Raw genomic sequence first — 14060 nt, 5'->3', positions numbered from 1 at the left:
GCTGACCGAGATCACCTAAATATATTCCTGATTATAATAAATTATTCTCAAATTAAAACAAAATTATTAATCATAAAAGAACGTACATTTTATTTTTCTACACTTTCATAAATTCTCTCTAATTATAATTCACTTTAATATATACTTAATCTTTCCTTTATATAATAATAATAATAATAATAATAGTAATAACAGTAATAATAATTAGAATTAATGATAATCATAATCATGATGATAATTTTGATAATTGTTCAATTAAAATAGATTATATTATCTAAATATATCACTATATACAATTAGAAAATTTAAATAAGCATTTGGTGATACTTTATTTCCAAATAAAGAATAAGCTCGATCTTTGTCATTTACAAACAGTACTAAAAATATATTACTGTTAATAGACTTCAATTTCAGTTTCGCTCATGATATAAACATGCAAGCATCAACAATCCGCAAATAAAACCTTACTATTAAATATCAAATAATATATTACCAACAAATCAGTATGCTAGAAAAATATTTCATTTTCCACATTTTTTTTAAGAACAATTAACTAAGTAACAACAAAAACAATAAATAGAATTCAAAATAATATATGGGTGTGAACATTATTGTGAACTTATTAAAATTGAGTATATGAATGCTATTATCATTGGTGATTTATGACAAATTTTTAAAATTATTTAAGTTAATGCTTCATTCACTTGCATATAAATTGCTTGTAGTATTCCAATCTGATAATGATAATACTGATTTGATAAAAAAGTTAAAACCCGAACTATTTTAAATGCTTCTATATACAGATTTGTCTCCACAAAGAGATTGTTTTAGAGCTTATTCAATTATTTATTAAATATACAATTTTTTAAAATTGTTGAACAATTAAATATATATTTGTATATAAATACATTATATACAGATTAATCATATACAAGTAGTAGTACGTACGTTTGGTGAAAAAATCACCAAATGTTGATTTGATTCAACACACAAATAGCGACATTTCGCTACAACAATAAAATGATGGTTTCGAATGAAAATTGTAAACCATGAAAGTGAGACTTTCTAGGCTTACACACAATATCATCTTATAATTAAAATAGTATTCAGAGCTATCCTCATAATGAAATATTGACCACACGTGAGCATCTGATGCGTTAGATTTCAAATGAATACATGCATACAAGGAATATTCATAATTGAAAGGAATCATTTTTTTAATATAAATTTTCTATAGAAACAAAATCAGATTTAACATTGCAGAACATATCATTTCAAATATGATGCTGCGGATACATAAAACTATGAAAGAAATTTTCATTTTTATAAAATAAATATATGCTATGTAAGATTAATATGAACTATATCTATCATATCCTATAGATTCATATAAATCTATATCGCGAAAATAATTTAGCATATAACTAATGCAATCAGATATTTTCGAGTTATATGACCTACCTGGCAATAATGATAACATAATTGACCAATTGTAATATGTTTAAATATATTATTTACGTAATCAAAAATTATTCATCAAACTGAATTTGAAGATAAATCGTTTTAGTGCTTTAATTTAGGATTACCAAGGGGAATTTTATGTATGAACTTTCATTAAATCAATTTTAGAAAATGTTTATTCAGATATTTGATTTTGGGGAGATGAATTTTTGAATAAGTTACCATCATCCTCAACTAATGCTTGTTTGTTAGACGACGCGTTTGTAGGCTGATTCAAATTTTCGGTTGGACTCTCTCCTTCGCTGAACAAACCTGCATTTGTTGCGGGGATGGGATGAGCATTGTCCGTGTGCTGAATTATATTCCCGTCAGCACCCACCAAGTGGCTCGGCACATGAGGGTTTGCTGCGGTCGTTTTACGAGATTTATCACCTTTGCGCCACAAGGTTATTTCCTAACAAAGTAGAAATGATAGTAGTTTTATAATAATTTCAGCTTTATTTCCAAAACTGCAACTATATAAAACTAAAAGATAATACCGCTAAGCATTAAGTATTTAACACTACAACATACATTTTGGCAAGCTAAATATCATCTTTAGTTTTCTAACACAGATTAGTATATGTATAATATGATAATTGTACAGAATAATTGTGATAACACATGCATTTCCATGTAGAGGAAGTACAGACAAAATGACATGGTGTTTTAATTCTTAGTAATATTTATTAATTTAATGTTATTATTACCAATCTCAATCTTTTTTAATAATCTTTGGTTCATTGACTAACAGTAACATAGTCCTTTAAACTTTAAAAACATATTTATTAATGAAATTAATAAATTTAAACTTTAAAAACATATTTATTAATGAAATTGATTATAAAAACGACACACAATGTTCATATAGCACGAACAAAATGACATAGGATAAAGACATACTGATGCTAATTTTTATATATAATAATTAACTTCCCGTAGGGTAAGTTATAGTAATGGACATATGCACATCAAATTATCGGATATATGAAAATAAACCTTTAAAGGCTCGATACCGGTTGGACTGATTACTGAAATAAGATTGTGACAACAACGCTCAACGTCTGACAGTTTTGTCAGGGTTTACAGTCACATAAACGTTAATAAAACTAGCCAATGATTAAATAAGGCCACTGAGTCATTTTTTCGATATTCACCATTTTGTCCATATTTCCACTATTAATCTATCCATTATTTTAACAAGAGTAGCATGGGATAAGCAAATTCAATAAAAATTACTAATTTCATTATGCCATAAACCATAATTTCAAAAAACAATGAATTTTATTACTATTGCATTTCAGTAAAGTGAACTTGATTGACTTCTTCAATTGTAAGTATCATATACAACATATATGAAAATTAATGAAATTATAAGTGGAAACTTGAAATGAAATGCACAAGCTCAACAAATTCATTTGATGATTTCATTAATAAGGTACGTGTCAATGCATAAATGTCGTTAAACTAACCACCTAAAAAAGCTCAATTTAATTCATACTCTGGTGTTATTTCTTTTCTGATATATGTGTTATTACCCCACATTGGCTTCAATTACAATATAATAATCAATGATCAATGAAATAAATGTAATGATATTAATTAAATGAATAAAATGATGAATGATATTAAAATCTATTAACACAGGCTTATGTAATAGAAGTTACGCTAAGATGGGTAAAAATTACTTCAATTATAATTTAGTCATACCTGTTGTTTAAAATAGCGCCTATCTTCAGTATCCATCAATACGAGATTCAAATAGTAGCGAACAGAAAACTTTTTATTAATATCTCTCATCGTTGGAGTTAAGTCATAGCCTGCTAAAAATACTCTTATTGGAATGCTCTCTCCTATAATAAAAAATTTTAGAATTTTAATTATTTATGAATTGTATGTCTATATCTATGCACGTATATATATATATATATATATATATATATGTGTGTGTGTGTGTGTGTGTGTCTGTGTGTTTGTACATATATGTGCATATAATATTTAGTAAAGTAAATTGTTCACCTTTTACTGGTGCTCCATCCATGATTTCATACTTGGCAATGGTTTCAGTTTCTAAAAATGGACTTGGAGCTAAAATAAATAAGAACAATTTTAAAATTAAACCAAAAAGTTGTTTTTTTCTTTTCAATTTATTAATTTACAAACCTGAACCTGATGTTTCCTTTTTAATAATAGCTATTTCCATATGTTTGATTTTAATTCTAACCAACAAAAAATATATTTTCCCAACAATTACATCTTTCAAATGATATCTGAAAGATATTTTATATTTAGTTGCACTATTAAATAAAATTATGCAAACTATTAGCAATAAATGCATGTACACATACTATAAATACATGTTCTGTAGATGATTTATAACATAATAAAATAGAGATTAGGCATTATTCCAATCATAAATTTTGTTTTATCGATTGTAATCCATTCTAATTACATTGATTGTCCAATTACTTAGTCTTTTTAAACCAAATTTTTCTAGAGATTCCAAACTTTTTACAAAATTTCTAACTCAATACAAATAATAAACATAACTGAAATCTGTTACAGATTTTCAGAAAATAATTGTAAGACACTAGAATTGCCTAATATTTCTTTTTGTTTATTCTCTGGCATGAACTGTTTTACAGTCTTCGACTTTATACACTAATAATTTTTATAAAATATTAGGAGTTAAAATTATAAACATTTTGAATAGATAATTATACTTACTTGGATTTATTGTACTCAAATTCTATATGTAAGCAATCTTCTATTCCAACCTCCATTTTTATTGGAACATTCATTTCCGGATAACTACTTAATGTATGAACTGCTATATCAATTTCCTTAATTATATCACTCAAACGCCTCACAACAGTTACACGCAAAAAATATCTGCAAAATTATTAAAATACAGCGCTTAAGAATTAAATTATTTCTATCAGTTTGCCATGAATTTCAGGTGTTGATATCATATTTATCCTTCCTTGTACGAAGAAAAATTACTCCTAACATAAGCTTTGTCTTAAAAATTCTAGAATACTTTTTCCACAATCCATACCCAAAACTTTTCAGAAGCATTGTGAAGAATGCGTAACATATTAAAGACCACTTCTCACCGAAAGATCATTCACTTTAATTAAAATAAATCTAGGGATTAAATAATATCACCCTCAAATTAGGAAATGTAGTCTTCAATATTAAGGTTATCTTTCAGAATATACATCCACAACAAATTTTCATCTATTTCAGAAATCACAGAAACCTGTGACAAACAAATAATTGATGATTAAATGCCATTTGTAATTGAATATGAATATCTGGGAGTTCACTATCGTACAGATGACACAAAAATACTCTCACTTGAAATAATAGAACTTTTCACAGAAATAAGTACAAATAAAGTTTTGCTTAAATCCGAGTAAGAACATATAACAATCATAAGCAGAAATAAGTTTCTTGAAGTTTTTGTTAGCCTCGAATCTTTCTTCAATTTGACACTAACCTTAATCTAACACTAGCTCCTGTATATACTTCATAAGGCTTTTCAACATTTGCAAACTCAAAGGGATAACTTGTGTTCTGCAATAAGTCACCAGGTCTAGCCAATTCCTTAATGAGAGAAGTAAATTCATGGTGATTGCCTCTATCATAATAGAGTTCAATCTGACCTATTAATAAAATATTATAAAAATTAGTTGTATATAGATATGCAAAAATTTATTTAAATTCATTTAATGTAAACTCAAGAAATTTGTTTCTTTGTTTATCATTGCATAAATTTATATAATATTTAAAGTTGTAAGTATATTGACTTGATGATTAATAATATAATTACCTATTAGTTCAACTTTAATTCCTTGATGTTCCAATTTGGTTCCAGGTTTTCGTAACGTAACATTTACCTACAATTTTAATAACATAAAAACATTTCCTTATTTACCTTAAAATCAGTTTTTATGCAATCATGTGAAATTTGTTTACATTAAATTTGTTTCCAAAATTTACATATGCAAATAAAGATTGTGATAAAAATTTGAGATAAGCAAATGTGTTTGGTTTTATTTGATATTATTATGATTATATTTGTATTGTAATATTGAATATATATTGAATAATCTCAAGTCACCTTTCCAGAGACAGTTTCACCGTCATAATATAATAATTGCCGTTCTTTTTTGCCATCTTCCATTTTCACATCAGTCATTTTTCGATTAGCAGCTCCATCGAAGACTATATCAATATCAGCGGTTTGACCAAAACCCAAAAAATTCTAAAATAATAGGATTAATCAGTTTATCTTAATTAAGATAGATATAAATACATTTATGTTATAAATTTTATATAGTTATAGGTTAGAAAAAATTACAAATCGGCCACAAAATTTAATATAAAAATAAAATTCGATCATTTCGTACCATCTTAAACAACTTGAAATCGGCTGCTTGAAAAGAATTTTGAATAAGAGATACTTCTTAACGTTACATGTAATCTGCATTCAAAATATGTGGCATTTTGCAATCTCGAAACTGACTTATAAAATTTGACAGGGGCTGTTCGCCATAGAACATATAATCATGATTTTCCGTAGATGACTGACTAATGGCTGTTTTGTATTCTTCGACTGCTGCTCTGCTCTATTTATATTTATTTGTCTATGGGCTGCTCCCTGAATTTTCGCTGACAACGCTGATGTGAATGTGAGTAAATGTGAATGTGAGTGAATAAAAGAAGAGTATTATATCATTTATACCATTTATACATATATCATTTAATTAGTAATATATCATTTATACATATTGAATCAAACTTAACTCACTACACATAATAATTCATTAATAATCTTTATGGTTTCCTTAATCTAAAATTTTTAGTAATAAGTTTTTTCTTTTGCGTTTGATTTGTTAACTTCCCGAAGAAGAGTTTATGTTTTCATCAAAAAAACCGATTCGCTAATTTTATGTTTTCTCGACGTTTCAAGCCATTCTGAAACGAATGAGACCAAATTTTGAAAAAGTATGTGTGTGTGTGTATGAACAGATTTTTTGCCGTAAATCGACGTTTTTTTCAAAAACGGCTGGTCCGATTTCGAAAATTTAAAAGCCATTCGATGATTCGATGTATCTCGATGAGGACTATTGTTTGTCAGTTTTGCGCAACGATCGGCCGAACAATTTCTTTGTAAATCGCAGAAAAGTGAAAAAATTTTCGTCCACGTTTTAGCCCGCAATTCTGAATCGATTTTGAAAATTCAAAAACTGTTCAAGGAATATTGGTTGGGAATCATGTTGATTAGTTTTTGATCGGCCAAGCCGTTTTCTTGTAATAAATTGTTGAAATTTTTTTTTCGGTGATTGTTATGATTTTTTTTGACGGTAGATACCATAGTCTTATAGATCATACTGGAATGTTACGGACCTACGACAAGTCGTTTAATTTTAAAAATTCTTCAAAGTTTGCAAAAATTAGTATCGTTTTTTGGCATTTGTCAAAATTAGACCTTTCATCGACGTTTGCTCAAAAACGCCTGAACCGATTTCAGAAATTTAAAAGCTATTTGATGTATCTCAATGAGGTTGAGGACTATGGTTTGTTAGTTTTGTGCGACGATCTGTCAAGTCGTTTCTTTGTAATTTGATAAAAAGTGTTAGACTTTTTGTTTTTTTTTTATTTAAGCATTTTTGTTTATACTTTTATTTAAGCTCATACTACCAAATCGATTTTAAAAAATCAAAAACTGTTCTAAAGATATTAGTTGGGCATGATTCTGATTAGTGTTAGGTGAAAATCTACCAAGCCGTATAGTTTATTTGACGTTTGTTAAAATTAAAATTAGACGATTTACTCGGTATACCGATAGAGTACTTGGTCTTAATGAACATACTAAACCATTAAAGGCCTACGGAAACTGGTTCAATTATAAAAATTGTTGATTTTAGAAAATTTGCTTTTAGAATACTCCGAGTTTGTTCGTTTTCAATTATGTGTAATAAATCCACTCGGAATACTTTTAATCACTCATAAATTAATTTATTTTTTATTGATTAAGTCGATTATTTACACTTATCGGGAAGTTCATGTAACTTGCCTCAAGGCAAATTACCAATACCAACTAGTTTTTTGTACAGTTTCACGCAAACTATTTAAAGTAAAACGTTAACGATCGATAATATATCGATTTAATAGTACAGCAAATTGAAACTTTCAGGAATGAAAAATATAAAATGTATGAACAAAGAACATGTAAACGGCAAAATAAAAAACTTGCACAATGACTTGTCACACAATTGGTTTATCGATAATACGTTTAAGCAGAATTATTTATCGTATATTAATCTCATCATCAATAGTATATATTGAGAATATATAAGCAATTTGGTAGTGATTTATAAAAATATTTATGTTTTCTTGGAGAATGATGTGTTAATTTATATTTTGAAATCGATTCTCATGTAACCGTACGTGTGTAAAATCGATTCGTGGGTAATCATGCATGTGTATGTGAGTTCATATATGTACCGTCACGTCGAATAAGTATTAACCCACACATCGATTTACACATGCTGAGTTCACTCCGTTATCGATGTTGTGTTTGTAGTATTTTCAATATTGCATGTTCAGAAGTTACGAAGTGTCAAAATCTTCCCCGAGTCAGGGTCGTGTGGGATGTGGACTTGTTGTTAGTTATTAAAGAAACTTTTACAAAAACTGCAAATGTACAATTATAAACACTTCTAGTATTAATGTTTTTGACTGTGGTATGTGTATTTATTGAACATTCTAAATGTGTTGTGTCTACAGTGAGAATTATCAAGTAGTGGATGACGTGGCGTGATTTATATTAAATAACACTTTGTTTTTTCATTTAATTACCTTATATTATTTGTATATATTAGCAGGAATTGCCACTCTTAGTGTTAAATATTATGTGAGTATTTGTTAAACATCAATTTTATCTCAAATAACACCATAAATCATTAGTATTTTCGTTGCAGATGAATTTGATTAAATATGAATCCCAATTATATGGCTCCCCCAATGAGGACTAATGCTTTGCATAACCCTTTATTGTCAAATACTGCACCACCAAACTTAAACACCAGTGAAGGCATGGCCAATAATGTAAATGCTGCCATGAACCAATTGTCAAATATGTCCATACACAATCCATATGAAAAAAATATCAATTTGCCAAGAGATCATAATGTTATGAATGGGCAAATGGGTAACAAACCAGAAAGTACAAATATGGTGTCTAACTGTCCACCACATATACCCACATCTTCAGTTCCAGCAGTATTGAATGGAAACTTTATTAATGCTAATGTGAATTCTGAAAAGTACTTATTACCACAACAGCCTTTACCAAATCAGCCAAATCAACAGCCAGGTTATTATTTATTCTTTTTTTATATATAAAACGAGATTTTTTTATATTGTTTTATTTCATTGTGTTTTATTCTTATAGGGTCTATGCCACCAGTAGGTTTACAATCACCAATAATAAATCCAGTATCAAATGCTGATCAAACCAACACTCATGGGAGTCTCTTACATCAAAATAGATCGAATTTACTTCCTGGACAGTTTTTACCAAATCAACAGATGCCTCCACATTTACCACCACAGAATTCTCAAATGCAAAATCAAACAGTGCAAGTCAGCAAACAAAGTTTTCTTTTGTCTGGTCCTCCAAACGTCTCACAACAATCTGTGAATCCAATGATACCACCACATATGCCTCCTCCAGTGACTGGAAAAGCAGGATCTGAACAAATTTCAACACAGCCATCTGCATTACCACCGCAAGTGCAAAGCCCACCTGGTTCTGTAGCTCCCACCTTATATCAGACGAATCAAATGAACATGATGCCTCCTCAGCAATTTAATTCAATGCCTCCTAAAGTAAATTCTATGCCTATGGGACAAACGATGCAAAACCAACAAGTTTATGGTTCAATACCCCCTCATACTAGTAATATGGGACAGGTACCATTACAACCAGATCAAATGGCACAGCCACCTCAAGGAGGTCAACCACTACCATATGGAGGTAACATGAATCACCCATATAATGTCCAAGCTCAGGCAAAAAATGCTCAGTATGTTCAGCCTAGAGGACCAATGTATCCAGTGGCAGGCACTGGTATGATGCCACCTACACAGCCTGGTTATGCTCCAGCACCATATCCATCACAAAGTAACCCATACCAACAACCACAACAGCAAGCCAGGAGATTGGATCCAGACCAAATGCCTAGTCCAGTAATTATAATTCATTATTAATTTTGATGATAATTTAATATTTTTAGGTATTAATTTTGTTCATAGATTGAGATTATATTTTATTTCGAAAATGCTATGAAAATATATTACTAGAATTCTATAAAATTTACCAGTTAGAAATTTAGAGTGAATGAGAATTTACAAATATGGTCATGGTATATTTATATTAAAGGTTAAATTGTTTTGTGACAGATTCAAGTAACTAATGATGATCAGAAGACGAGGGGTGGTGTTTTTGCCACAGATCAAAAAGGAGCAGTTCCTCCACTTGTAACAACAAATTTCATTGTTCAAGACCAAGGAAATGCCAGTCCTAGATATATTAGATCATCAATGTATAATGTTGCTACAACATCTGATATGATGAAGCAAACGTCTGTACCTTTCGGTTTAATTATTAGTCCATTTGCTAAAACTTTGGAACAGGAACTTGTTCCACCAATAGTGAATCTAGGAGAACTAGGACCAGTCAGATGTATTAGATGTAAAGCATACATGTGTCCTTTTATGCAATTTATTGATTCTGGAAGAAGATTTCAATGTTTATTCTGCAAAGCCACAACGGAAGGTATTTTTTATAATTAATATATTCATACTATTTATTTATATATTAATGTAATACAACCAGAATTGCCATTAAGCCATATATTATTTGCTTATGATGATCTTATTTCAAACCAGCTTTACACATCTTATTGCTTGTTTTATATGTAGTTAAACACAATTCCTTTAATAATTACATAAGATTTTTTTGTATTCTAGTTCCAAATGAGTATTTTCAACATCTGGACCAATATGGTTTGAGGATGGATAGGTATGAAAGGCCAGAATTAATGCTAGGAACTTATGAATTTGTTGCTACTAAGGATTATTGCCGAGTTAGTTTTTACACAAAATTTTTAATTTTATGTGTATAAATATAAATATGATGAGAACTATTTATTTTTATAGAATAATCAATTTCCTAAACCGCCAGCAGTAATATTTCTTATTGATGTCTCATACAATAATATAAAATCTGGATTAGTAAACCTATTATGTTCTGAAATGAAAAATATTATTAAAAATTTGCCTACTGATCAGGGACAAAGCAAATCTAATATGAAAGTTGGATTCATCACTTACAATAACACTGTTCACTTTTATAATATAAAGGTATGCACTTGCTTTACTTTACTGCCTATCATTGGCAGCTTATTTTACCACTTAATAATGAATGTTTATATTAACAATTTATTATTTTATAAGTCAACATTAGCCCAGCCTCAAATGTTAGTAGTGGGTGATATCCAAGAAATGTTTATGCCTTTGCTGGATGGGTTTTTATGTGATCCCGAGGAATCAGATGTGGTTATTGATACATTGATGCAACAAATTCCAGCTATGTTTGCTAGCACAAGAGAAACAGAAACATTATTAGCACCTGCCATAGAAGCCGGATTAGCAGCTTTGAAGGCCTCAGAATGTACAGGAAAGTTACTTTTATTCCATTCAACTTTGCCTGTGGCTGATGCACCAGGAAAACTTAAAAATAGGGATGATAGAAAACTTTTAGGAACAGACAAAGAAAAATCTATATTAAGTGAGTATATATTGAATTAAGAATTTGCTTAATGTTCCCATGATTTTCTTTTGACTGGTTTTTATGATAAAACATGATTTTATCTTTATATTTAGCCCCACAATGTAATGATTATACAAAACTTGGTCAAGAGTGTGTTTCTGCAGGTTGCAGTGTTGATCTGTTTCTCTTTAATAATAGTTACATTGACATTGCAACAATTGGTCAGGTGTCCAGAATAACTGGAGGAGAAGTTTACAAGTATACTTATTTTTTGGTAAGTGATTTAATATTTTAGTGACATATTTATTTGATGACACTGTTTTTTATGTAGGCGGATATGGATGGACAACGACTTATTACAGATATTGTTCATAATATATCTAGGCCTGTTGCTTTTGATGCGATTATGAGGGTTCGAACTTCCACTGGAATTCGACCAACTGATTTCTTTGGTCACTTTTACATGCCTAATACTACAGATATGGAATTAGCAAGCATAGGTAATACATGTCAGAAAAACTTCATGAATTAACTTTTTTTTTAATTAATGAGATGTAGATAGTGAACTTTTAAATTTGTTTATAAATTTTTTATTGAAAAATGAATGGTTTCAAAATATTTAGGAAAGATTGAAATTGAGATTTTTTGAATTATTTTGATGAAATATTCTTATAATTTGATGAAGGTCTTTTACAAGTTGTTTTGATTCAATTACTTTTAGATTGTGACAAGGCAATTGCCATAGAAATAAAACATGATGATAAGCTGTCTGAAGAAGAAGGCGTTTATATACAGGTTGCACTTTTATACACATCTTGTGGTGGTCAAAGACGGTTAAGAATTATAAACCTTTCTTTGAAAACTTGTTCTCAAATGACTGATTTATACAGAAGTTGTGATTTGGATACAGTAATCAACTATTTTGCTAAACAAGGTAACTTAACAAAACAGAAATTTTTGGTTGTTTGATTTTATGATTCAGGTGTGTTTCAACAACAGTGATGAACATACAGCCTCCTAGGAACTTTATCATTTTTTATCAAAACTGGTTCATACTTTTAGGCAATTGTCAATCTAATTGCACTCTTGCATTGACTTGAAGATTTCCTATCCAAGCTGTTGCTTTTATATGTATAACTCAACTCAATATACAACACATTGTCTTAAATATGTTTCATTTGTTATTTTAGCAATGATCAAAATGTTGGATAGCACTCCTAAAGCATATAAAGAGGACTTAGTAAATCGATGTGCACAGATATTAGCTTGTTATCGTAAAAATTGTGCATCTCCATCTTCTGCAGGACAACTTATACTGCCTGAGTGTATGAAACTTCTTCCATTGTATATGAATTGCTTACTGAAGAGTGATGCATTGTCAGGAGGTATTAACTAATCTATTATTATATATTTATTTGTTCCAATCTGATTTAATATCATCAAAAAACAACATTGATTTCAGGTGCAGATATGACAATAGATGATAGATCCTTTGTGATGCAAGCTGTAATGACTATGGATTTGCCTTCATCGGTAGCTTATTTCTATCCACGATTAATATCTTTGCATGATTTATCTATTCAAGATACCAACATACCATCTCCAATAAGATGTTCTATTGATAAAATGACTGATGATGGTGCATATTTACTAGGTATTATGGCATTTTATTAACATATTGCAGATACACAAACATACAAACATGCACATATATATATATATATATATATATATATATATACACACACACACATATAAATTTTTACTTACTTGATTTGTAGAAAATGGTATTCATATGTTCCTTTGGTTGGGACTTGGTTTAAGTCCAGAATGGGTACAAGCTGTATTTGGTGTCCCAACTTGTGCACAAATTGATACAGATAAAGTTGCATTACCAATTCTTGAGAACCCAATTTCAGAGCGTGTACGAAATGTAGTAAATAATGTCAGGAAGCAAAGACATCGCTGCATGAGAGTAAGATAAATGAATTATATTTGTTATTATATACAAGTATTGTAATTTGTTAAAGTGTATCTTGATTTATTTAGTATTAACTAATTGTATTTTTGTTACAGCTTACCTTAGTAAGGCAAAGAGATAAACTAGAGCCTGTTTGCAAGCATTTCTTAGTGGAAGACCGTGGAACTGATGGTTCTTCAAGCTATGTTGATTTTCTATGTCATATGCACAAGGAAATTCGCATGCTTTTGAGCTAACCACTGATTGTTGTCTTATGTATATATGTATATGTATATAATACATATATGCATGTATTATGTATATTATACTATAGACATTTTTATGTTTATACGGATATAAACATATGTATGATATAATACATTATATACACATACACTATTATTTGTTGTCCACATTATTAGTTTATTTCGTTTTATTTTTTCAGAATTTTAAAAAATTGTATTTTAGTACAATATTTAAATTTATTATGTATGCTTAATCATCATTTCTTTGGTATCTGTATTATAAATTATAAAATATAAATATATTGATTCTATGAAGAGTTTCCATTTCACTGGTTTAAAATAATTTTATTATAACTTCAAAGCATACAAAAACAATAAATAAATAAAATTAATTATAAATGTTAACAAATTGTGTCAACTAATGCAGTGCTGTGAGTTCTCTTCTGTCAGATAATGAAACTATTTTGAAGAATATCTGTAATGTATGAAGTTAGTGTACAATAAATAA

The 14060-nt window shown here is 29.1% G+C and overlaps 2 protein-coding genes across 2 annotated transcripts; one reads left to right on the top strand and one right to left on the bottom strand.

The window, feature by feature from the left end:
* Positions 1-1462: 1462 nt before the first annotated feature.
* Positions 1463-6060, bottom strand: LOC113377479 (vacuolar protein sorting-associated protein 26B-like). The gene is made up of 9 exons (XM_026617819.1): positions 5916-6060; positions 5627-5770; positions 5336-5402; positions 5003-5168; positions 4228-4392; positions 3664-3770; positions 3520-3588; positions 3211-3353; positions 1463-1915 (listed from the first exon to the last, which is right to left on the bottom strand). Exons 1-9 carry the CDS (start codon positions 5916-5918, stop codon positions 1637-1639), a joined length of 1143 nt encoding a protein of 380 aa, XP_026473604.1. The 5' UTR covers positions 5919-6060; the 3' UTR covers positions 1463-1636.
* Positions 6061-8066: 2006 nt separating this feature from the next.
* On the top strand, positions 8067-13619 carry LOC113377221 (protein transport protein Sec24C). Its single transcript, XM_026617457.1, has 14 exons — positions 8067-8425; positions 8493-8887; positions 8966-9762; positions 9976-10351; positions 10546-10661; positions 10735-10938; positions 11032-11365; positions 11461-11621; positions 11679-11847; positions 12069-12281; positions 12538-12732; positions 12810-13001; positions 13129-13322; positions 13424-13619. The coding sequence occupies exons 2-14, from the start codon at positions 8509-8511 to the stop codon at positions 13562-13564; spliced, it is 3471 nt and encodes a 1156-aa protein (XP_026473242.1). The 5' UTR covers positions 8067-8425; positions 8493-8508; the 3' UTR covers positions 13565-13619.
* Positions 13620-14060: the final 441 nt, after the last annotated feature.

The sequence above is a fragment of the Ctenocephalides felis genome, unplaced genomic scaffold, assembly GCF_003426905.1.
Source record: "Ctenocephalides felis isolate EL2017-DRISC unplaced genomic scaffold, ASM342690v1 CF-g0.4_SCAFFOLD_01886, whole genome shotgun sequence".
Lineage (NCBI taxonomy): Eukaryota > Metazoa > Arthropoda > Insecta > Siphonaptera > Pulicidae > Ctenocephalides > Ctenocephalides felis.
This window is presented reverse-complemented; position numbering and strand designations above follow the sequence as displayed.